Genomic DNA, 26,976 nt, shown 5'->3' with positions numbered 1-26,976 from the left:
TATCTCAGCTCCTAGTTTGACGTCGTATCTCAGCTCCTAGTCTGACGTCGTATCTCAGCTCCTAGTCTGACGTCGTATCTCAGCTCCTAGTCTGACGTCGTATCTCAGCTCCTAGTCTGACGTCGTATCCCAGCTCCTAGTCTGACGTCGTATCTCGGCTCCTAGTTTGACGTCGTATCTCAGCTCCTAGTTTGACGTCGTATCTCGGCTCCTAGTCTGACGTATCTCAGCTCCTAGTCTGACGTATCTCAGCTCCTAGTCTGACGTATCTCAGCTCCTAGTCTGACGTATCTCAGCTCCTAGTCTGACGTATCTCAGCTCCTAGTCTGACGTCGTATCTCAGCTCCTAGTCTGACGTCGTATCTCAGCTCCTAGTCTGACGTATCTCAGCTCCTAGTCTGACGTCGTATCTCGGCTCCTAGTCTGACGTCGTATCTCGGCTCCTAGTCTGACGTCGTATCTCAGCTCCTAGTCAGACGTCGTATCTCGGCTCCTGACGTCGTATCTCGGCTCCTAGTCTGACGTCGTATCTCAGCTCCTAGTCTGACGTCGTATCTCAGCTCCTAGTCAGACGTCGTATCTCAGCTCCTAGTCTGACCTCGTATCTCGGCTCCTAGTCTGAGGTCGTATCTCAGCTCCTAGTCTGACCTCGTATCTCAGCTCCTAGTCTGACCTCGTATCTCAGCTCCTAGTCTGACCTCGTATCTCAGCTCCTAGTCACTTTATGTATATATTACACACGTGTAATATAGATTACATTACATGTAGAGTACATAATGTACATTACGTGTGTAGTAATACTCTATAGTGAATATATTATAATTGTCAAATTAGCACTTTAGTTTGTCATGCTTTCATGCAATTCAAATATTGTCCTGCGAGTAGTCAAATATATATATTATCTCTGACCATTCACCTTATTTCAGGTCAGTATATTATCAGCAGCTAAAATAGATAGCAGATAACGGCACTGATAAATAGTTCATAACTCAGGTAGCTAAAAAACGCAACATCCAACACATATTGTGTTGTTCGTTGAAAGATTTAGCTACTCAGAACGAAATCTCCATGTAGCACGGGCTATGGTGAGCCCGTGATTGAGTTAACTGCAGAAGGCCTATTGGCCCATACGAGGCAGCTCCTATCTATAACCACCCAATCCCACTCATATACTTGTCCAAACCGCGCTTGAAACAATCGAAGGACCCTCACCTCCACCACGTTACACGGTAATTGGTTCCTCAAATCAACAACCCTGTTACCGAACCAGTATTTACCCAAGTCTTTCCTAAATCTAAACTTATCCAATTTATACCCAAAATGGAGGTAGGGTTTCCTCCTTTTTCCCTGTTTCTTTTTCACTTCTGTTTTAGTTGGGTTTTAATAACATTATTTTGGTGGCGGATGTAGGTGCAGAATGTTATATATATATTGTGCTGGTATAATATATAAATCAAGTCTGGCAAATTATGAGATGAATGCTGTATATCAATTAGCACTTTCCACAGACAAGGTAAGGCGGTTATCAGGAGAACGCGCTAAGCCATTGCCATTATATAGCACTGGGAAGGGATTGGGATTTGGGATGGGACGGGGAGGAAGGGAATGGTGCCCAACCACTTGGACGCTCGGGGGATTAAACACCGACCTGCATGAAGCGAGACCGTCGCTCTACCGTCCAGCCCAAGTGATTGGGTTATAGCACTGGGAAGGGATAGGGATAGTGTCCAACCATTTGGACAGTCGGGGATTGAACGCCGACCTGCAAAGAAGTGAGACCGTCGCTCTCCAAGCCACTCAATGTAGTTTAGGTAATTAACTTCCCCACAGACAAGTGTAACCGAATTAGGTTTTTGTGTACACTTGGTTAGTGATCATGTAATTATGAAATGTTGTTTGCTGTAATTGACACTGTTTACACGTGTTATCTGGCCTAACAAGGAACATGAGAGAAATAAATAAAAATTGGATAAGCTTAGATTTAGGAAAGACTTGGGTAAATACTGGTTCAATAACAGGGTTGTTGATTTGTGGAACCAATTGCCGCGTAACGTGGTGGAGGTGGGGTCCCTCGATTGTTTCAAGCGCGGGTTGGACAAGTATATGAGTGGGATTGGGTGGTTATAGATAGGAGCTGCCTCGCATGGGCCAATAGGCCTTCTGCAGTTACCTTTGTTCTTATGTTCTTAAATAGCCTAACAGGTTAAGCTGTCATCTCTTGTCTACCGTAGAGCGCGGACGGCTCTGTCTCTCCAGCTGTTCGTCTATATTTACCTCGGCAGTAATTGGGGGAGCTGGATGTAAATCGATTGGCGGGTCTGGTTGACGACACCGCTAGCCAGGCCTGAGACCGGGCTGCGGAGACATTGATCCTCGGAATTACCACACGGTAGGTAAGGAAGGGAGGGGTGGGGGTAGGTAAGTGTTCAAGGGTAAACTAGTAGGATAGCGTAAGTGTTGCGTGGGGGCAAGCATGCATGGTTGCGTGCATAGAATGATTGCGTGAGGATGGGCGCGCCGCAGTCCCGTGCCGCAGTCCCGTGCCGCAGTCATGATGTATCGTACTCCATCCACCGCAGTATGCGGTTCCAAATGCTGGTGTTAACTGCCACCAATGCAGCTTGGTGAGGACCTTACCTTGAGGTTACCTTGAGGTGCTTCCGGGGCTTAGCGTCCCCGCGGCCCGGTCGTCAACCAGGCCTCTTGGTTGCTGGACTGATCAACCAAGCTGGTTGATCAGTAGCGGACGCCCACAGCACAGTTGAGGCGCGCGCGCATACGTCCCAGTCTTGAGTGCTGTGGACGTATGGGAGAAGGGTTCAGGTATATGGGGGAGCGGGGCGAGGGTGGTTCAGATGTGTGACGGACGGTCCGGGGAGGAGGCCAGGTGTGTGGAGGTGAGCCAGGTGTATTAGAGGGCGGGACTGCAACACTGGCACCCTTCCTCTTCACCGTCATGCACCAGTGGTGGCAGCTGCACGCCCCCTCTATATACACGCTTCCTGTCCCCTCCCTCCTCAGTATATATATATACGGGCTCACCATAGCCCGTGCTATTTGGAATTTTACATTCCAGGTAGCGAATCTTTAACAACAACAACCCTCCCTCCTCCCCATCTCACAAGCTATTCATGCCTCTACTACCCCTTGGTTGGCTTAATCATCAATCAATCACCTTCCCCTTAGCAGCTTGACACCCTCATCAATACTACCAAGCTGTATCCTCCCCCCGCGATAGCAGCCACATAGCAGGTTAATAACCCGCAGATAACGGCCACATAGACTGTGGGTTTTAAATGCACGCTCAGTAAACAGTATATCCTTTCACGACGGATGATCACATTCACTCCAAACATGTCCCACCGGGTGTTCCCGCCACCTCTTGAGTGGGTTAATGTCCATCAGTAAATCAGTCACGCCCCCCATCCTGTTACCTAGTAGTAAAATAGGTACCTGGGTATTAGTCAGCTGTCACTGGCTGCTTCCTGGGGGTGGAGGCCTGGTCGAGGACCGGGCTGCGGGGACACTAAAAAAGCCCCGAAATCATCTCAAGATAACCTCAAGTCAGTCAGAGGACACACATACATGTGGCAGCTGAAGGGACAGATCACCACTAGAGAGACCTAAGATACAGTTTCTCCTAAAGAGTGACAAGTATATAAATGGGCTACAGAAGGGGGGTGACGTCGTTATCTTGAGTTATCTTGATTCTTGTTATCTTGAGTCGAGGCAAACACACTGACCAGGTGCATAACTAACAGTGACTAGAGGAGAGTGAGGTCTAGCTCCCGTGTCCCGCCTGCCACACTTTTTTGAACCTGTGCTTAATTGAAGAATTCTGATGTTTGAATTCTTGAGTCTGGCATCGAAGTTGTGGATGGAGGTGGCTGCTACAGATTGACCAGACCACACACTAGAAGGTGAAGGGACGACGACGTTTTGGTCCGTCCTGGACCATTCTCAAGTCGATTCCATAGATTGTTCTTTGAGTGCATTTGTTGAGGTGATGGTAAGGCGGGGCTGGGGAGTCGACCCTGGCGACGTGTTGCGTGCAGGAGTAAGGGGGTGTTGCGTGCAGGAGTAAGGAGGTGTTGCGTGAGCAGGAGGGGTGGCGTGGGCGTGGTTCATCCAGTACTCTTATGGAAATGGAGAAGGGGAGGCTTGGGTGGGGGGGGGGGGGTTAACAAGGGGTCATGGACCTGCACCCCTCACCTGTGCGGTGGTGAAAACAGGTGTGTATCACCTGTTTGTTGACGGGCTCACCATAGCCCGTGCTACATGGACACTTCGTCCTGAGTAGCTAAATCTGAAACAACAACCACCACCTGTTTGTTGTTTAAGATTCACCTACTGGGAACAAAATCCAAGTAGCACGGGCTATGGTGAGCCCGTAGTGGACTTACCTGGCACAGGAGCGGGGCAAGTAGCACGGGCTATGGTGAGCCCGTAGTGGACTTACCTGGCACAGGAGCGGGGCAAGTAGCACGGGCTATGGTGAGCCCGTAGTGGACTTACCTGGCACAGGAGCGGGGCAAGTAGCACGGGATATGGTGAGCCCGTAGTGGACTTACCTGGCACAGGAGCGGGGCAAGTAGCACGGGCTATGGTGAGCCCGTAGTGGACTTACCCGGCACAGGAGCGGGGCAAGTAGCACGGGCTATGGTGAGCCCGTAGTGGACTTACCTGGCACAGGAGCGGGGCAAGTAGCACGGGCTATGGTGAGCCCGTAGTGGACTTACCTGGCACAGGAGCGGGGCTGTAACTGGTATATCGACTGATTGATGAAGATTAAGCCACCCAAAAGGTGGCACGGGCATGAATAGCCCATAAGTGGTGGCCCTTTTGAGTCATTACCAGTATCAAGAGCTGATACTGGAGATCTGTGGAGGTGCGACTGCACCCTGCGTGACGGGAGATGTCTCCCGGACCAAGTGGTGACCAGATGGTGTGGTATATCACCCATACTGGCTTCTTAAATGTTACGGGCTATTCATGCCCGTGCCACCTCACTCAATCTTCCTAAATGAGGCAAATTCAGTGTTTGCGGTACTACGTGAAGCCCACATTAAGGATATTAGAGTCATAGTGAAATGTGAACACTAGAATACAAGCTAGTCAGCCGTGAAAGGCTACAGGTACTCCGTGTACCCACGCCCAACCACTTGGGCTGGACGGTAGAACCACGGTCTCGCTTCATGCAGGTCGGCGTTCAATTCCCGACCGTCCACAAGTGGTTGGGGCACTATTCCTTTCCCCCGTCCCATCCCAAATCCTTATCCTGACCCCTTCCCAGTGCTCAACCCGTTCTCGCAAATTCGTAAAGTCAATATTGACTTATTAACTACGTGCATAGGTGATATACTAAACATAATAGATACCCTTAAAAAGATTCATAGAAAACACCGACCTTACCTAACCTTGTTAGTATCTTATTAAGATACTATAAGATAAGCATCTTATTGCTTCGTAATTACAATTATTACTTAACCTATACCTATTATAGGTTAGGTAATAATTGTAATTACGAAGCAATGAGATGCTTATCTTAACATACTAATTAGGTTAGGTAAGGTCGGTGTTTTCTATGAATCTTTTTAAGGGTATCTATTATCTTAAGTATGTCACCTATGCACATATTTAATAAGTCAATATTGACTTATTAAATTTGCGAGAACGGGTTGCAGCGCTATATAGTCGTAATGGCTTGGCGCTTTCTCCCTGACAGTTCCCTTCCATGTACCCAGTATATAGAGTACTGGAGGTCACTCTGTACATCATGGGAGACATCTCCCGTCACGCAGGGTGCAGTCGCACCTCCACAGATCTCCAGTATCATCTATTGATACTGGTAATGGCTCCAAAGGGCCACCACTTACGAGCTATTCATGCCCGTGCCACCTTTTGGGTGGCTTAATCTTCATCAATCAATCAATTCTAATATGTTTATTGTTTGTGATGTGTGTCTATGTATGTATTAACACGATGCACTGAACAGGGTGAGAATAGCTTGAGCTACCTCATCCCTTGGTGTGTATTTTACCTCAATAAACTTATTTCAATTTCAATCAATTCTGTACATGAGAGACGCTCATCTGCACTGAGCTTGTAAACACCACAAATGGTGCAAGTGCTGAACAATTAAATCAGGAATTATATATATGTCGTTAAATTGTCTGTGTGTGTCGACAAATGCAGTTAAAATAAGTAAAGTAGAATACTGCATGAGGAACTCCCAAGCCCAGCCCCAAACATCACCTTACTTCGTGGCCTTCAATCTAAAATGGAAACATTGAGGCAGTTACATCAAAGAGAATCCCAGGAAGCCGTGTAAATAAAGTTGCATACAAATTGGGGAGTAGAAGAACTCCCAGAACCCCATCAACCAGGTATCAACCAGGTAAATGACTTCTTACGGATGTGTGACAGATTTGCCCAACATTTGGGAGAGTATGGGAGATTTGGGGAGCCGGTCGGCCGAGCTGACAGCACACTGGACTTGTGATCCTGTGGTCCTGCGTTCGATCGCAATCGCCTGCGAGAAACAATGGGCAGATTTTCTTTCACACTATGCTCCTGTTACCTAGCAGTAAAATAGGTACCTGGGTGTTAGTCAGCTGTCACGGGCTGCTTCCTGGGGGTGGAGGCCTGGTCGAGGACCGGGCCGCGGGGATACTAAAGCCCCGAAATCATCTCAAGATAACTTCAAGATAACATACTTCAAATAACGCCACTCCACAAAGGAGGTAGTAAAGTAGACCCAATAAACTATGGACCAATAGCTCTAACATAAGCCTAACATGACGTGAGCGTGATGGGGGGGGGGGCTGACAGCTGAGTGGACAGCGTTTCGTTTTCGTAGTCCTGAGGTTCCGGGTTCGATCCCCGGTGGAGGCGGAAACAAATGGGCAGAGTTTCTTTCACCCTGATGCCTCCTGTTACCTAGCAGTAAAATAGGTACCTGGGAGTTAGACAGCTGCTACGGGCTGCTTCCTGGGGATGTGTGTAACAAAAAAGGCCTGGTCGAGGACCGGGCCGCGGGGACGCTAAACCCCGAAATCATCTCAAGATAACCTCACACATCAACAAAATATTTGAGATTTTTCTTAAGAAGTTCTTAACAAGAACTTTTCAAGCAAGAGATGACATACTAATGATGATAATCTTCTACAGATCGGATATTATTGGCTTTGCAGGCGATGAGTCACAATAACGTGGCTGAAATATGTTGACCAAACCACACATTAGGTGAAGGGACGACGACGTTTCGGTCCGTCCTGGACCATTCTCAAGTCACAATCGACTTGAGAATGGTACAGGACAGACCGAAACGTCGTCGTCCCTTTACCTTCTAGTGTGTGGTCTGGTCATCATACTTGATGCTTGTTGAACTGTGAGAACCAACAGTGTGTTGAGCTGGTGGAGGATAGCCGTCGTGGCTTGTATGAGTCGCCTGTTCATGTTGTCTTCACTCGTCTGCTATCACCAGCGGTTATCTTGTTGACGTAAGGCACCACACTCATAATACTATTCATCCAACTCCTCCTATTCATCCAACTCCTATTCATCCTTCTCAATGTCAAAAAAACGGTCAATGTAAAGTCTCTTATCCTAACCTACCAGAGGATCCAAAACAGAAAACGGGACAGTACGTCACTTTCGCGAACTCCATTTTCTAGTACAATTATTGGCCATTTGTAACGCATACGAGCGAAAAACGACGTTCTAAGACGACAGGTTGATTCATAAACCTTGCATAAACTCCTCACATTTCAAATGTCACATTAATCACATTTGACCTTGAAGAAGTCAAAGCCGCCATGCACTCGGTCTCAGCCCAGACGTTTGGAATTCAACATTGATCAGCACTTGTCGAAAAGCACAAAGTAGCCTACAGAGACGGATCCTAGATATCGGTGACGTCCCTAACATTTGTGGGCCTCGTAGCCTGGTGGATAGCGCGCAGACTCGTAATTCTGTGGCGCGGGTTCGATTCCCGCACGAGGCAGAAACAAATGGGCAAAGTTTCTTTCACCCTGAATGCCCCTGTTACCTAGCAGTAAATAGGTACCTGGGAGTTAGTCAGCTGTTACGGGCTGCTTCCTGGGGGTGGAGGCCTGGTCGAGGACCGGGCCGCGGGGACACTAAAAAGCCCCGAAATCATCTCAAGAATCTCAAGATAACATTACAACTGTACTTCCTCCACACTGATAACAGAAACAGAGCACACCATAACATGCTTTGAAATTAGTGATGAAGTAACATTACCAAACAGTGATAAATTGTTTGAAAGATGGTTCCCCGGTACTGTTTTTCCTCTAGAAGTCCTGATCTCTTATTCGCAATGCCGACTTAAACTCAGTGCTGTCATCCATCTAAAATGACACCCAACCACTTGGGCTGGATGGTAGAGCATCGGTCTCGCTAATTCAGGTCGGCGTTCAATTACCGACCGTCCAAGTGGTTGGGCACCATTCGTTCCCTTAGTCCTATCCTAAATACCCTATCCCTTTCAAGTGCTATATAGTGGTAGTGGCTTAGTTGTGAGACAGCCCCGCTCCTGTGCCAGGTAAGTCCACTACGGGCTCACCATAGCCCGTGCTACTTGCAGCTTTGGTTCAGAGTAGCTGAATCTAAACAGAACTACAACAGTCCGTTCTCCTGATAATTATGTTATCTTCTAAGATGACACAAGACGGTATCTTAGTTTCTTGCGCCATAGAGGACGCATCATCACTTCTCCTAACTGAAGTGAACCAAGTTTAACAGCGGGAATGGTACACCAAAAGTATGTTCATTGCACTATGAAAATAGTGCACAAAGAAATCACATTAACGTGATGTATCAATGAGAAAATGAGGAGCCATGAGGAGGATTCGAACCTATACTCCGGGTAGTGATCTAAGGCGTGTGCTTGGGAGGACCCAGAGCTTAGGTTCGAATCCACTTCGTGGTTCTTACTGATTTTCCTAATAATAATAATAAATTGATTGATTGATTGATGAAGATTAAGCCACCCAAAAAGTGGCACGGGCATGAATAGCCCCGTAAGTGGTTGCCCTTTGGGGCCATTACCAGTATCATTAGCTGATACTGGAAATCTGTGGAGGTGCAACTGCACCCTACGGAGAGGTCGTGACCTCTCTGCAGGGAAGGGTCAGTCCAGGTGGTGTACGCCTCTAGTATGCCCACCTGACAAGCTGTACATCAGAACACGCACATACACTCTTTTACTACGGGCTCACCATAGCCCGTGCTGCTTGGAACTTTTTGTTCCGGGTAGCGAATCTTAAACAACAACCCTCACTTAAAGCGTTACACACAAGAGTACAACTAGGTTAGTGTATGGGTTTGTGAGCCCCTTGAGGGACCCTATATAAGACGAGGGTAGAAATAGCCTTAGCTACTTTATCCTTTTAAGATGTACTTCCTTTTCTCAATAAACTTTCTTAAACTAGGTTAATAGGTGGGGCATGGGGAGCACGACCTCAACGCCCCCGTGATCATTGTTAAGGAATAGTGGTAGGAGTGCAGGCGTAAGTGTTGGGGTGACTCGACCCCAATAGGTTGACTCAGGTGTGGGGAGGGTGGGTGAGTAAGTCCTCATACTCGAGACTATGCACAAAACCTGTGTGTGTTCAGAATTAGAAAGCCTGACGTATGAATCACAGCCTGGTTGATTAGGTATCCTTGGTGGTGTTTAGCGAATTCTCTCTTGAACACTGAGGGGTCGGCCAGTTATGTCCCATATGTGTAGTGGAAGCGTGTTGAACAGTCTCGGGCCTCTGATGTTGATAGTTCTCTCTTGAACACTGTGAGGTGTCGGCCAGTTATGTCCCGTATGTGTAGTGGAAGCGTGTTGAACAGTCTTGGGTCTCTGATGTTGATAATTCTCTCTTGAACACTGTGAGGGGTCGGCCAGTTATGTCCCTTATGTGTAGTGGAAGCGTGTTGAACAGTCTCGGGCCTCTGATGTTGATAGTTCTCTCTTGAACACTGTGAGGTGTCGGCCAGTTATGTCCCGTATGTGTAGTGGAAGCGTGTTGAACAGTCTTGGGTCTCTGATGTTGATAATTCTCTCTTGAACACTGTGAGGGGTCGGCCAGTTATGTCCCTTATGTGTAGTGGAAGCGTGTTGAACAGTCTCGGGCCTCTGATGTTGATAGTTCTCTCTTGAACACTGTGAGGTGTCGGCCAGTTATGTCCCGTATGTGTAGTGGAAGCGTGTTGAACAGTCTTGGGTCTCTGATGTTGATAGTTCTCTCTTGAACACTGTGAGGTGTCGGCCAGTTATGTCCCTTATGTGTAGTGGAAGCGTGTTGAACAGTCTCGGGCCTCTGATGTTGATAGTTCTCTCTTGAACACTGTGAGGGGTCGGCCAGTTATGTCCCTTATGTGTAGTGGAAGCGTGTTGAACAGTCTCGGGCCTCTGATGTTGATAGTTCTCTCTTGAACACTGTGAGGGGTCTGCCAGTTATGTCCCTTATGTGTAGTGGAAGCGTGTTGAACAGTCTCGGGCCTCTGATGTTGATAGTTCTCTCTTGAACACTGTGAGGGGTCTGCCAGTTATGTCCCTTATGTGTAGTGGAAGCGTGTTGAACAGTCTCGGGCCTCTGATGTTGATAGTTCTCTGTCAAGAGTACCTATTGCACCTCTACTTCTCAACGGGGGTTATTCTGCTCATCCTGACATGCCTTCTGGTGTCAGAAGTTCAGAATTCCTGTGTCAAAAGATATATTATCATATATCTTATTAATATAACATGTTACAACTAGGTCTTGCTTGGGTTAAAACAGTGCTCCAGTTCCAGCATTATTAAAATGGTTTTAGACACGTGCGCTAAACTCTGAAGGTCTTTAAATTTGATGGCTTGTTTGGTTAAGTCAATAATCACAGGGTAGTATTACTGCAAGCAGTGATAGTTGTTTAGGTTATCTGGTCTAGAAATGGAACGCAGCAGAGTTGTGTGGTTTAGGTGGAAGGAAAGGAAGGGGAAAGCTCCAAGCCATTACGACTATATAGCACTGGGAAGGGGTCAGGATAAGGATTTAGGATGGGGAGGGGGGGGGGGGAGGAATGGTGCCCAACCACTTGGATGGTCGGGTGATTGAACGCCGACCTGCAGGAAGCGAGACCGTCGCTCTACCGTGCAGCCCAAGTGGTTGGAAGGTGGAAGGAGCAGATGATAGCGTTGTGGTGACAGCAGGTAGGTCACAGTCTGTCAACAACAGAGGGCATAAATATTTACTCTGATAAATCCTGGTGATTGTGGCCGAATATTGTCATAAGAGACGAGGTGCAGGGAAGGGACGGGGGTCAGTCTATAAGGAATAAGAGCTTAGAGTGCTTTTGTCTGTACATGGCAGACTAGAATGGTGTGGACGCACTTTGGCAGGGAAAGAGTGTGTGTGTGAGGGGGATAACGCAAGATTGATTGATGAAGATTAAGCCACCCTAAAGGTGGCACGGGCATGAATAGCCCGTAAGTGGTGGCCTTTTGGAGCCATTACCAGTATCATTAGCTGATACTGGAGATCTGTGGAGGTGCGACTGCACCCTATGAAGAGGTCGTGACCTCTGGATAAGGCAAGGATATACAGGTATTTAAGCAAGATACGTTAAGAGAGGGGTGAGAATGGTTACCTATTTATGATAGTCTGGTGGGGAAGAGTTCTAGCTCCTGGTCCCTGCCCTTAGCTATTCCTTGTGCAATTATTTGGTCTTGTCTTGATTTTAGAATTGTGGCTCGAGTTTGCACATATTCTCGTTCATTCCACTTGCTTAATAACTTGTACACCGGCTGTGCTCAGCTACATTATCCTGTGATAGTTATCTGTATACTATATATAGTTATCTGTTATATATCTGTTGGAGTCTACGTGAATTTTTGACAAACTCGGCAGTGCCTCGCACACTCCACAATGGTTCTACATTGTGACTACTGTATACACGCAAACCGTGAAAGCGTTTAACAATTTTACATACCGGTATTACACATTTTGAAGTGCTAGTGCTCATCATCGGTACTAACAATATGCAAATGAAAAATGTAAGTAGGTAAGTCACTACAAATGTAAATTGCTTTGCTTTAAGTACATTAGTTCAGTTCCTGATCCAGTAATGTGACTGCAACCTTTCTGCCACTGCCAACAATGGGTGTTCAGTCCATAAAAACAAATTAACTTAAAAAACTTAGTGCAATAATATTAACAAATATTGTAAATAGCTGCTGTTTCTGTGAGTGATAAATATTTTTATAAAACTTAAAAAGTAAATATAGACAGAAAAACAATTCAGCCTTTAAAAAAAATAGAATTAAAAAAAAAGTGATGAAGAGTTTCAGTACCTGCTTGATGAGGTTCTGGGAGTTGTTCTACTCCCCAAGCTTGTGCCTGGTTTGAAGTGTGAGAGTTTGGTTCTCTAGGCTGTTGCTTGGAGCAGCCCGCAGGCCCATATATGCACCACGGCCCGTTTGGTCCGGCACTTCTTGGGGAATACTATCCAGTTTTCAATGTATTGTTTTCAATGTATTCAGTGTAAACAACTGAGGGAGTGCTGTATAATATAACATTTCAAATGCCTTATCTGAATAACTGCCCATCCTCCTAAAATGATAGTAGTGTACTTGAGTAACTGTTTGCTCTCGGATACCAATGTGTGGTGATGGACTACCAAAAAAAGTTGGTTTTGTATTATTGAATTAAGCCAAATAGGACCCCCCCCCCCCCCTTCCTCCCACAACATAAATATAGAACCTAACCTAACTTCTCCTCATAAGCCTAAGCCAAATACATGCTGTCTTGAACCAGTCTCCGTGGTGTAGTGGTAAGACACTCGCCTGGCGTTCCGCAAGCACTTTGTCTTGGGTTCGTATCCTGGCCGGGGAGGATTTACTGGGCGCAAATCCTTAACTGTAGCCTCTGTTTAACTCGACAGTAAAATGTGTACTTGGTTGTAACAACGATTCTTCGTGGTGGTCGTATTCCAAGGACCTGCCCGAAGCGCTACGTGTACTAGTTGCTGTACAAGAATGTAACAACTCTTGTATATATCACAAAAAAAAAAAGATATATAGTACAGTATATATAACCAGAACCAAGTTACCTCTCATACCAAGAACAGTTGAGGGCCACAGGGCTAACAACACTGCAAACCAGGCATGACAGGGCTGAGTTTATTGAAACTTAAAATTTGAGGATGTTGATTCGCTGATCCGAACAATTTCTTCAAAGGGTCAGATGTAACACAAACAAGGAGCAACGGTTTCAAGCTCAGCAAGCCACAATGATGGACTGAAAACAGGAGATGCATTTTCAGCCACAGGGTTATAACCCATGGAACTGCCTACCCATAGAAGCCATAAGTGCCAAAATTGTTGAATTGTAAAATCCAGCTAGGAAAAAATTGGGACACATTGAGGGGTGGGGGGCTTTGTCATACCGCCACCTTGCTATCCTCGTTGAGGCCACTAGTGTTAATGGCTCTCGGGTAAATTCAGTAGAGCATTTATAAATTTGGATTAGTCTAGCACAATATATGTGCTATAGTAACTCTAGGAGTGTTTGTTTCGTTTTTAGCTTTTTTACTTGGCTATAAAATGAAAGTACAAAAAACAAAGTTTTTGTGGTCCATCATTACATATTTGTGCTTTTTGGCCAAATAGCTTCTATAAGTATTGTAAGTTGAGGAGGATCGGCTGGTGAATACATGCGTAGCTTAAGCTGTGTTTATATTTTGTCCTGAAGGGAGAGTTTATTAGGGGGCTTGAACTGCTAAGTTAGTATTAGTACATCTTCAGTATGCTAACAGAATTCTACTCCTCACAGACTTGACCTCATTTTAGAATTACTGTTTATTGCTCAAAATTTCAAGTTTGATCAACTGGAACACTTCAGCTTCACAATTCGTGTATGAACAACTTATTATTTTGTTTTACTAGATTTTAGCTTAGTTTAGGCTTTTAGACATTCTGTAGAAGAGTTTTATAGTAGCAGCAGCTTCGGCCTACTCTTTTGTTAAAATACATGTGGGTTTTAGAACTGACGGCATTAGATTTTCATAATTGAGGGAGCCAGTCAGCCAAGCGGACAGCACGCTGGACTTGTGATCCTGTGGTCCTGGGTTCGATCCCAGGCGCCGGCGAGAAACAATGGGCAGAGTTTCTTTCACCCTATGCCCCTGTTACCTAGCAGTAAAATAGGTACCTGGGTGTTAGTCAGCTGTCACAGGCTGCTTCCTGGGGGTGGAGGCCTGGTCGAGGACCGGGCCGCGGGGACACTAAAAAGGCCCAAAATCATCTCAAGATAACCTCAAGATTTCTAATACATTTCGAGGTATGACCCTCTTGAGATATACCCCTGTAAAGATTAACATAAATGCTTTTGATTAGCTATGTTTTTTTTTCACTTTTGTCTTGTATGTGCCACTAAGATGGGGTGTGTTCGTGTTGCAGGTGTAGCGTGGTTGAAGAGGAGGACCATGCCGAGGCTAAGATAACTACAACATCCATCACGCGGGAGGTGGGTATTGTACTCGGTTGTGCTTACGGAGGTTGAGGTTTGGCTCTTTCGTCCCACTCCTTGACTGTCGATCAACTGTTTCATTATGTTCAGTCTATTGGTCTAAGATGTTTTTCCTGCTGTGTTTTGTGTTATATTGTAGTTATGGAAATACAGGATACAGGATAGAAGATCCAATCGATCTTTTATAGACCAGAAATAACATACTTCTGGTCTAGGAATAATCATGTTTGACTACCAAATATTTAATGAATATGACAGAGCAAACTTAACCTTGGCCAGGAACAGGATTGGATGAATTATGAAAATCTTCAAAAGTAGGGATGCTACTCTAAATCACTCGTGCTGTGTCGTTTTGTAATACTGCTTTTGTCTTCCCTCTCCCCTTCCCGCTTTCAAGACTAAAGAATTATTCAAACTAGAGGATAAATGTCTACTGTAAATAGACCAACGTTATTCAAACCGTCTTATTGGAACAGTCTCGAAACACTTGAAATGTACCTCCTAGATGGAACTGTACCAGCAAATAAGAGTATACCAGTATAAGAACATGAAATATGGGAGGGGGGGGGGTGAGAAAGAGTACCACAGCAGGCCTGGTAACCCGTACAAAGAGGGTGTGAGTTGGAACAAAGGTTGAAGTTTTGAAAAGGTAATGAGAGTTTCCTACAGAAAGTGCTGGATCAGTCAGGTTGTGATGGGTATGCGGACTACTGACAGCTCTAGATAAGAAGTCAGCAGCCTTTAAGTAACCCTGTACAAGGCAATGGTCAAAGCAAAGTTTGAGGGGAAAAATAGCCATATTCCATATTTTGAAGGCATAAGGATCTAGAAAATAATGCTACCCAGGGAAAAGACCAATTTGTACAGTGTATCAGATATAGGATTGCTGGATTGCTTCTAGCATAGATTAGGTATATTCAGTATATATATATATATATATATATATATATATATATATATATATATATATATATATATATATATATATATATATATATATATATATATATATATATATATATATATATATATATATACTGTATATATATACACACATATATGAATGAGAAAATATAAATAGGAGCTGTAACGTTTGGGCCAATAGGAGCTGCATTGTATGGGCCAATAGGCCTTCTGCAGTTACTTTTATTGTTATGTTCTTGACACCTGGTCCATCAAGTGTGGTATTCTGCAAATTACAGGTACTGTCACTCAGTCATATCATTCATCAATGTTGTTTATAGCTCGTGTAATACCGTTCATTCTTGTGACTCCATGACTCAAAATTGCACTCATTAAAGTTTTGATCTTTCTTTTGCAGCATCTTCATATAATCTTGCACTTTACAGTCTTGCTCTCTTATTGTTGATCTTAATTACATCTCTGTGGGCCATAGTATTTTATTAAATTTTATTTAAATGAAGTAGTTTTTTGTCAGTTATAGTGCATTAAACCTGCAACAGGTTGTTACCTACTCTATTGAAAATTCATATCTTGAACCTAATAAATACTTCAATATCTTGAGCATCATAGTCACATCTGCCTTATCCTGTAACCCTCTAATTTGTGACTGCCAAAGAGTGCTTATTAAAGTCTGGTATTCTCTTCAGGTTCGAAATCTATTTTTATCGTTCAGAATTCTGCTCCGACATCTGTGGTAGCTTCCCCACTTCCAAATTTTTTTATGGTATTGAAAAGCTGTTAGTCAAATCACTTCACGTGACCTTGCATCTAAGCTCGAGTCATTGGCCTCCTTCAAAGTTGTATATTCCTGTTTTAAACCAGTACTGCCATGCTCTCTACTGTACGTAGTTATATCCTTCTCTTTGAAATATTAAATTTTCATGGTTGTTGATGGGAGGTTGCATGCTCCAGTAAACAAATCCACAAGGGCCGTGACGAGGATTCGAACCTGCGTCCGGGAGCATCCCAGACACTGCCTTAATCAGTGTTAAAAGTGTTAAAACCCTGTCGTAGCTCAGTCGATTAAGGCAGTGTCTGGGATGCTCCCGGACGCAGGTTTGAATCCTCGTCACAGCCCTTGTGGATTTGTTCATTTGATGCATCACGTTAGTGTGATCTCTGTGTGTGATGCTCCAGTAACATGGTGCTCCAGTCTGTTGGTATAAACTCCTTGGCATGTTGGATCACTGAACGTTTTCTTTTCAGTAATACTGTACGTGTAATAGAGTCCAGCCAAGATTGTTAACCAAACCCAAAGATATTGAGGATTATGTGTACAATATAAGGCACCGAGAATGCTGCATACTCTCGTTTATTTAAATTTTACAATGTTTTAAGAACTGTCTATTAAACTTTGTTTAACTTTCAGTAATTTTTTCTTAAGGTTATGATTTTCTAAGGAGACAGCAGTAACTTCCTAATGACATGTTATAAAATGGAAAAAAAATCCATGTAGCTTTGTGTAGTTTTTGAATTATTGGTGAAAATTGTCCTTATTAAACATCGTTTTGGAATTTTGATAACATTTGCTTGGAGATTTTTTTGTTTTGGGGAGATGCAAGCATGCAGATTCTAAGGTTACCTGCAAAGACAAAGTTGTAACCATGTCGGTATCAAGTGTAAGGAAGAGAAATTGAGAAGTGGAAATCCTGACCTGGGAAAGTGAGCCATGCATGGTGGAATTACCTGTTTTCTTCGTATTAGGTTTTACAGGTAGTAGAAAATTCACCTCCCTGCTATACCAGTTTCTCATTTTGTGGGGTTAATTGTCAAGATTGCATTTGTATGATTTCAGTGGCATCATTTGTTGTACGTGTTAATCTTTTTGTGTACTTACAATGCTTCCGAGATCATGTTACAGTGATCTAACAGTTGCGCAAGGTAGGATCATCTTCTAAAGCAATCTTGCTCTGAATTATATAGATGCTTTACTACAGTGTACAGTATATTGTGAGATTACTCTTGAGCTATATTTTATATACAGTGCATTACCAAACTCCGCTGATCTGTGCTGTTAACCAGTAGATTGTACAGGGTGTTGTGAACCCCTGGAAAGACAAGACTGTAGCACATGAACAGGGTACGGAGTACAAGTCTGACTGTGTCCTTTGTTCTTTATTTGCTAGACGATTATCATGCAAAATAAACGCCCTAGAGCATTTAGTCAGTAATATATTCCAAATCTTAGAAGGTTTTAATACTCGACATCAATTTTTATTATATATTAGAACATGTTGTATAATGTGAGATGTAACTTTTCAATGTACAGTACTGGTAATACATTTTACTAGACAAATTAGTTTACCTTTGTACAATGTTATGAATCTGTATTCTCACTATTGCATCTTTACTGATAGTACTTTGACCGAGAGGTTAGATATAACCATGTATACTGGGCAACAAGTTAACATGACTAGTATTTTTTTTAATCTATACAGAATGTTCTTTTTCATTTAAATTCCAATATGCATCCTGTGATGTATCTTCACTGTAAGTTAGGGCCGTGATTGCTTAAACAAGTCTCGTCTGTTGAAGATGTTGTAGTTCTGAATAAATGCAGAACACCTCTTAGTTTGCTACAAACAGAGATCACACTAACGTGATGCATCAAATGAACAAATCCACAAGGGCCGTGACGAGGATTCGAACCTGCGTCCGGGAGCATCCCAGACACTGCCTTAATCAATGACGATTAATCTGCGACTGTCGTAGCTCAGTCGATTAAGGCAGTGTCTGGGATGCTCTCGGACGCAGGTTCGAATCCTCGTCACGGCCCTTGTGGATTTGTTCACCTCTTGGTTTGCTTAAAGCAACCAGCCTAAAGTTTTGGGGGGATTGGTTTGATATCTGCAATGGGGCTATTTCAGATGGCTGCAACCTATAATTTGCTTGACAGTTTAGACTCGTTATTTGTTTGGGGGTTTATTCTGGTATATTTTCTTGGTGAATGACTTAATTATTGGTAAGACTCCTAAGGTGCAGTAAAACATTAAAAATCTGGTCCTCTTTACAATGAATCTTTAGTAATAAGGAAGAAAATTGTCAGATCATCATTTGTGAATATGGATTCCGTCCACGTTCCTAAGTACCTTTACCATAAAATGTGGCTACATTCTCTATAATAATTTCTGCCACATCACATTTTTTCACTTTTATTTTAATTTTTTTGTGCCTTTAGTTGTGTAGTAGGTACAGTACTGTCTTGTGTGTGTATCTGTCTCTCTTTCTCCTCTCTGTCTCTGGGGAGGTTGATATTACTAAGTGGTGAAAACTGCTAAAACATTATTGAAAACAATTGCCCAATTTCAGACTTGATGGAAATCATGGGTTGTCATAGATTGTGATATTTATTAAATGGTGGCTGGCACTAGTGTTGACCCCAACTAGCCTATAATACTCTCATACCCCTCTTATGTATCACCTTGAAAAGTTGGGCGAGGTTAAACCCATTCATCTGGCTTCTTACTTTGAACAGACATATATGTACTCTTAAAGATAAAGATACTGTGTGTGTAAACAAAAATAATTATTTTGATACAACTGTTTTGCTGTGTTTTACAATGGTATGGTACAAATAGTTTGTGTACGAGAGACACTTATTGCAAGCATACACAATACATTTTACTTGCTTGCAAGTGAAGTATAGCAAACCTGTTGCTATACTGCTGAGGTAGATGTATCCATTTTTGTACATCAGATTGCTTTATCAGAGGATCAAGGAAATTGTTTCGATATTTATCATTTGGTATCATTTGGTGATACAGTCATCATACCAGGTTACCTTGAGGTATAACCTCAAGGTAATTTGGTATGATGACTGTGTCCTTCAAGGCATGTTGTATTCCGACCATGGAGCAATTGTGTGTTTAGGCAATAGGTGTCTGATTAATCCCAGTCATTTGAGAGATTGCCTGATAAAGGATTTCTCTCTCGTGACATTGAAGATTAGGGACCTTTATCTTATCAGGAGAGAGACCTGGGCCTTTCGTACCGCCTGCACAGCAGTGGCTGACTTACCGATTGTGTAGTGAACAGTTACATGTGGAGCATAATTAAGCTAATGCTCAAGTCTGTCTTTTGAGATAGCCTTTGTTCAGATTTGATTAGAAACATAAACATTTTGTAAATTAAATTGTTTTAGAAGTGCATAAAACAGTATTGATAAATTGCTGTTAATGAGTTGGAATCATTTATGAAGGACTTTTGAAACCTACCATTTAGTGATATGCTTTGTTGATAAAGTAAACATTAATTTATTTGTTTGAAAAAATCAGATTTTAAAATTGGATAGTCATTGCTGTTTTTATGGCATATTGTACTGAAAATTAAACTACAGTACATGCATGTCATCAATATTTTACAAGTACTGTACTGTAATTGCGTATACTCGGCGTATTTCTTTTTTGCTGATTTTTCTATTTGTTTACTGTGTCCCATTTTCCTTCTCACATTGATTTTATTTTCCCCCTAGTTTCTCCACTCTTTGCTCATGCTGCCATGTTTAACAGTGGGCTCCAGGTATCCACAACTGTTTAATATTAAACACTTTCTCACATCACTACATGTTTGTTTTACACTGGTGTAAGTTTGGAGTGGTTGTAGCTGCAGGTGTAGTAATGTGGTATTCCATAGCTGTCTTTCCATACCTCGGTAAAGAGCAAAATGTGCTGACAGTGATGTAGACACAGTTGACATTATTTGCAGATGACAAGGCTAGTGCTTATAATGGGAACATTAGGACTGCAGTTAGGTCAGTGTGGTGATGGTTGTACCACAAGTAATTTTTTAAAGTACAGTACTCAATAAGAGCGTTAAGTAATTATCGCAAGAAAGTGCCGAACTAGTACAGCCCACTGTGTGACTATGCTCTAGTACTGTATATGTATGGTACAGTTGAACTTCTAAAATCTGAAACTCCATATAAAGAATATATTTGAATAACGAACAGATTTTGTTGCTGGGTCACCCAGCAAAAATACAGATCTCGATAAATTTTGCCAAGCATCCATGACGATATCCAGTGTACTGCACATTGCTTGAATGGGTTGTTTCATATTTTTGAGTATAAATAGCACAATACAGTTTGTGATTTATTGTGTTGGTGGCCCAATACTGTACTACCATCCTTGTCACATGCAGTGATTGTTGTTAATCTTTAGCTGGTGATGTTCACTTTAGGAGTTTGAGGCATTTTCTTTCGATAGTCATTTGTGAGTGTGAGTAGAAAAGATGTTTGGTAGCAGTAGTAATCTTACTAGAACAGGAGCAAGAAGAATCCTCATAATACAGTATGGACAAGGATACTGAAGTGATTGAGGTTAGGACTAATAATAATACTGTAATAATAAAGAAGCCAAATTACTGTACTGTACAATACTATACAGTATTTGGAAATTGTGTGTTATTTGCAGGTTCCTGATCAGGTCCATAACCTCAGTTACAAACCCAATATGATTTCAACTTAGATTCAACAGAGCAGAAGTTGTTGTTAAACACGTGGGACAAAATCTTACTGAAGCGACCATACGAGTCATAAATACTCATACTCCGCCCAAGTAAAACAGAAACAAGCAACACTTAGTGGGCCAGCCAGAGGCTTAGGGCCCGCGCAGGAATATCCCTGCAAAAAAAATGTCCACAACAGTATAATATGGGTTTATGAAAGTGCCACTCATACTGTAAAAGAAAAAGGGGATGATAGTGGTAACGATTTCTTCGTTTTGAAATCAGATGCCACTTTTGTTTATAGTAGGGGGTTGACCTAAATAAATGAATGTACAGCATCCATCTGTTTTTTTTTTTTTTTTTTTTTTTTTTTTTTTTTTTTTAACTTAAATTTCTTCAATAATTTTTATTTTATATTAGAGACAGGGCCTTCTAGAGACAGGAGACGTTCTAGAATCGAGGGCAGTTACTGTATGTATTCAGACACTTTATGTATTCATACACATGTATTTGAGTGAGTTACACAATGGAATTAGGGATTTGATTCACTTCCTGTCCTTTCTCTGTTGCAAGTTTCTTGATATATATATACCTCTTGAACAATATACTCTGAAGTACAATAGCATGAACTTTCCTCACTATTCCTAAACTGAATTTGAAGTCTTCATATTTGGTCCATTTTCAAAAATCAAGTACTGTACAGTACTTGGAAGCCTTACAGATTGATTTTGTGATCAAAATCGTCATGATCAATCGTCATGAATCATGAAGTTCAAGAACTAGCAATGGTAGTAATCAGTGCACTACAGAATTGTGCATTTATTATGTACAGTAATTGAAAACATTAACTGTTAACTATGTTACTCAGGATAAATTAGTTTTTGGCAGCTTCAGGTTGCCCCAAAATACTTATTTGGAATAATGTTTTATTTTGTACAGTACATTATACAGTAATTGTATTACTGTATTGTATGTGGTGTTGAATATTAGTGACAAACCAGCATGGTCCATGTAATACCAGAAGCAGCCGCATCAACAATAACACTGCCGAGCTTGAAAAGTACTTTGAGAAAAGGTGATGTGCTGCTGGTATTCAATGTCTCTCTTAATAACATTACTGTACTCCTAAGTTAGGAAGTCATGGGCTGATGATTGAATTTGAATCATGCTAGTTATCCACCTCTTGTGGTTTAAGTTGAAACATAAACAGTGAGGTGGAGTTAGTTGTATGTTTGGGATGTGCCGTAAAGTTGATGTTGCTTACACCACAAACAATGTGGTTTGTGCCAGTTTTATCTGTGAATGTTTAGTGGTGAAGTGCAGGTGAGTGAAGATTACACGATAGTTTGTTGCAGTAAAAAATTACCATTTAAGGTGAAGCAGAGTCAACACACTTGCCCTGATGCCAAGGGATAATTCTAATAATCTCAGTTGCAAACAATATCTAGAAAGTTTTACAAGAAATATATTCGAATCATATTTATCACAGATATTAAAATAAAGTTTGAATATGAACAAAAATAAACGCAGTACAGCGTAGAAAAAATGTCTTGCCTTTTGCAGTGAAGGTCCAATTGTTTTTGTAATTGGAACAAGAAAATACTATAAAAGGGATGGAAGAGAAAAAGTACAAGATGTTATACGCTGTTCACACTGTCATGTGGTGGATATGTGGGGCTGCGGGCCGCTCCAAGCAACAGCCTGGTGGACCAAGCTCTCAGAAGTCAAGTCTGGCCTCAGGCCGGGTTTGGGGAGTAGAAGAACTCCCAGAACCCCATCAAGCAGGTATCATGGCCAAGACAAAAAAGCATTGAATATACCAATGGCTGCCGGTCGGCCAAGCGGACAGCACGCTGGACTTGTGATCCTGTGGTCCCGGGGTTGATCCCGGGCGCCGGCGAGAAACAATGGGCAGTTTCTTTCACCCTATGCTCCTGTTACCTAGCAGTAAAATAGGTACCTGGGTGTTAGTCAGCTGTCATGGGCTGCTTCCTGGGGGTGGAGGCCTGGTCGAGGACCGGGCCTCGGGGACACTAAAAAAGCCCCGAAATCATGTAAAGATAACCTCAAGATCTCAAGATAACCAAAAAAAAAAAAGTGACAGCAAATGCAAAGAGAAAAAATATTAATTTTGGTTTTGGGTCACTGGTGTGTGTGGACATGAGCAGAAAAGTAGCAAAGGGTGTGGAATTGGGAGGTACAAATGCGGTCAGTTTTGCATACAGTTATGGAATGGGTGGCAAGTGAGCCAAAAACTTTAATGGAAGGCAAATAGCAAGCGAATGCTTGGAAGTAGGTTATAGTTACGCACACTTTTATACCTTGGTGAATACCCTGGTGAATACCTTGGGGGGGGAATACCTAGGGTAAATAACACAGTAACATGGAATGTTCCTGTAGTAGAAATTTAATTTTTTGAGGTGCAGAGTGAGGAGAATGGAGAATTAAATGATGAGCAATATAAGAGCAAAATGCCAGAATCCTGTAATTCCATAATCATCAAGAATTGAAAAAATAACTATTTTGTTATTTTTGGCCATGTTTCATAGCTAGAAACATGATTTGTAGATAGCCTATAGTTATCCCCAACACTTAAAATGATGGAGATCGTGCCACTTCACAAAGGAGGTAATAAAAATCAAACAGGCGAAGAAAATTAGACAGAGGGCACTATCATCACACATCATGAAAATATTTGAAGGAGTGTTTAGAAGTAAGGTTACAAAACACGCAGAATCACAACATCTGCTTGTTACTTGCTTGATGGGGTTCTGGGAGTTCTTCTACTCTCCAAGCCCGGCCCAAGGCCAGGCTTTACTTCTGAGAGCTTTGTTCAACAAGCTGTCAAATGAAGCAGTCCGCAGGCCCACATATCCACCACAGCCGGGTTGGTCCAGCACTTCTTGAAGAAAACTATCTAGTTTTATCTTGATCTCCACGGTTGTTTCGGCAATATTTCTTATACTCGCTGGGAGGATGTTGAACAACCATGTACCTCTGATGTTTATACAGTGTTCTCCGATTGTGCTTATGGCACCTGTGCTCTTCACGGGTTCTATTCTGCATTTCTTCCATATCATTCACTCCAGTACGTTGTTATTTTACTGTGTAGATTTGGGACCTGGCCTTCCAGTATTTTCCATGTGTATATTATTTGATCTCTCTCTTGTCTCCTTTCTAGTGAGTACATTTGGAGAGCTTTGAGAGAATCCCAATAATTTAGGTGCTTTATCACATTTATGTATGCTGTATGTTCTCTGAACACCCTCTATTTCAGCAATCTCTCCTGCTCTGAAGAGGATAAGTGTGTACTGAGCAATACTCAAGACGGGACAGTACGAGTGATTTGTATAGTACAACCATTGTGAAGGAATCCCTGGATTTGAAAGTTCTCGTATTCCATCCTATCATTTTTCTGACTGATGCAATATTTGCTTGGTTATGCTCCCTAAACGTTAGGTCGTCAAACATCATTATTCCCAAATCCTTGACATGCTGCTATCCTCCTATGGGCACATCTGATTGTGCTTTGTCCCCTGTATTGTGTTTAATGTCCTCATTTTTACTGTACCCGAGTACCTGGAATTTATCACTGTTAAACATCATGTTGTTTGATGTTTGTAACATGATGTTAAACATCATGTCATCATATCATCTACATAACCCTAGGAAAATTGGGCTCAAAATAGAGCACTCCTGCCTCTGAGAATTGCTAGATCACTGTGACATGCCCTTGGATGCCATGGAAGATAAGAGAAGCACCGATACAATATACACAAGTTTTGCAAAAATTTGAGCCAGTGTTACCATGGGTTATTTGCAAACAAAATGCACACCAAAGGAATTGCTGTCAAAGCAGGAAGCCAGATTTTTAAAATATTTTCTACCCTCTCACTCCCATCCTTGAGTTTAATAGTCTACACGGTACCCTGGGAGACTGAGTTTTGCTCAATTCTTCAGGGAACTGTGTAGAGTAAAAGTACTAGAGTAAGTACTAGAGTACTTACTCTAGTACTTTTTCTCCTTCTCATACTGGACATAAACAAGGACGCAAACTATAGGTCACATCATTCTTTGCAGTTGATGCTGGGATTTCACGAGTAGACAGTAGAAGGAAGGAAGGAAGAGTTGGGAGGAGATAGGGGAAGTGGGGTGAGAGGGAAGAGGGATAGAGGCATGTGAGAGAGGGAAGAGGGATATAAGAGGGGAAGTGAAAGACCTGACAAACCTCTATATTGATGTTCAGTAAATCAGGTGCTCCAAAGATTACAGAAAATAACATGTTTAATTAATGAAAAGTCGCAGCTCCTGCGATATAGAAAAACATAAATATCGAAACGTAAAACCACACAAATTGGAGTTGAATCACATCTTGGAAGGAAAAAGCAATATACCTGTACTGTAAAAGATTTGGGAATAATCTTGTCTGATGACCTTACTTTTAAAGAACACATTAAAGTAAATGTCACAACTACAAGAAAAGTGACAGGTTGGATAACAGAAACTCTTCCAGACCAATGATACGGATTAAGACACTAATGCCCTTTAGGTCGGACTATTGCTGCACACTAACTGCCTCATTCAAAGCTGGAGAATGTCTGAAGATCTCTAACTGCCTGAATCCATTCAATATAACATCTAAGTTATTGGGACCATTTAAAATGTTAAAAAGCTGTATTCTCTAGAGTGCAGACAAGTGATGCATAATAATTTCCACTTGAAAAATATTGCAGGAGATATGGCAGGAAGGGCAAAATAGCTTTGTTGAAAAGCAGATATGCAGTAAGTACACTGAGAGACTATTCTTTCAACATGAAAGGCTCAAGTCTTTTTCAGCACTCTTCCTCTAAACATAAGAGGCATAACTGGCTGATCTCTCATTGTACTCAAACAGGAAATTGATAAACACACACATCAACTAGGTTGTGATTCATATGTCAGGCTGCGAGCCACATGCATCTAACACCCGGGTTGACCAGACCACCAACCAGGAAGCCTGGTCAAAGAACGGGCCATGAGGACGTTGATCTCTGGGCCCACCACATGGTGGCAAGAATAGCGCAGAGATGAATATCGGTGAGAGGCATAGTACTGTAAGAAGGGTACAATATATGAAATTAATGTAAGGGTTGAAAAAATAAAGCTGGGAAAGCATAAATGATTTAGGTGTGCTGTATGTTGTATAGATAAATGTTATTGAAAGTTTAAGTGCAGAAAAGTGATGAGAGAGAGAGAGGAAAAAGAAAAAATATAGGTTGGAAGATAGAGAATTATGTGGGTGTATGGAGCATCAGTGTAGAATGCATTTGAAGTGGGTAGAGAGAAGAGTACTTGGAGGAGAAACTGTGGTCTTACTTCATCCATTGAATAACTAACCTTACGTGCAGAAACATTTTGATAAACAATGTAACGTTTTCAATGGGAACTCCACATTAAAAGCCTTACATTTTACTTAGACAAAGTTATGATGTTGTTCATTTATTGTGTATAAAGAAAAATAGACGGTTGATTTAGTTATTTACAATAGGAAAAGTAATGATGGGAAAAAGGAAGAGCTTGTATATGTACTGCATTAGATAATTTGAAAACAAGATTTTTACAATAATGAGATACGTTTATCATAGCTTCTCTGGGTATAATTACTTAGGAAATTGTTTGCCTGTTAATTTAATGTTTAAGGGAAATGGTGTGTTTTCTAAACTACAGTAATTGTTTTGTGATAAATTATTTTATATTATTCTACAATTTATAAATCATATTAAAGATTATTTCCAGTTGAAAGAATTTACTTAATGTGTGTGTTTCCCCAGGCACGATGGTGGTGAGTCGGTTGAGCTCGGCCTTCTCGGAGACTCTGCACCTCACCAAACATGTAGCCCATGTGTCTCTCTTCATCACAGTGGTGCTGCTTTTTGAAGTGGGAGCAGGGGGCTTGTGGGGAGACCCTCCCACTTCTGTATCATATCCTCCTCTAGTCACCCTTCTCTTCCAGCTCCTCAGACTACTCCCTTTATTGGCGTTGCCTCAGGTACTGTTTGTCCTCCACTCA

At 42.3% G+C, this 26,976-nt stretch overlaps 1 protein-coding gene across 6 annotated transcripts in view; it reads left to right on the top strand.

The window, feature by feature from the left end:
* LOC123746537 (beta-1,4-mannosyltransferase egh) overlaps nucleotides 1–26,976 on the top strand; it is a 98,592-nt gene that overhangs the window by 51,967 nt on the left and 19,649 nt on the right. For 2 of the 6 annotated variants that reach the window (XM_045728111.2, XM_045728110.2), the window contains 2 exons: nucleotides 14,450–14,516; nucleotides 26,738–26,955. In XM_045728111.2, coding sequence (XP_045584067.1) covers nucleotides 26,743–26,955 — 213 coding nt within the window. In that variant the 5' untranslated portion in view covers nucleotides 14,450–14,516; nucleotides 26,738–26,742. Of the gene's footprint in view, nucleotides 1–14,449; nucleotides 14,517–19,467; nucleotides 19,551–21,866; nucleotides 22,003–25,852; nucleotides 26,004–26,737; nucleotides 26,956–26,976 lie in introns of those variants that run through there. The other 4 variants (XM_069318237.1, XM_045728107.2, XM_045728113.2 and 1 more) reach the window with 4 other exon arrangements.

The sequence above is a fragment of the Procambarus clarkii genome, chromosome 90 (genome assembly GCF_040958095.1).
Source record: "Procambarus clarkii isolate CNS0578487 chromosome 90, FALCON_Pclarkii_2.0, whole genome shotgun sequence".
NCBI classification, from domain to species: Eukaryota; Metazoa; Arthropoda; class Malacostraca; order Decapoda; family Cambaridae; genus Procambarus; species Procambarus clarkii.
Note: the sequence above shows the minus strand (reverse complement) of the source record. Positions and strands in the feature narration are given on the sequence as shown.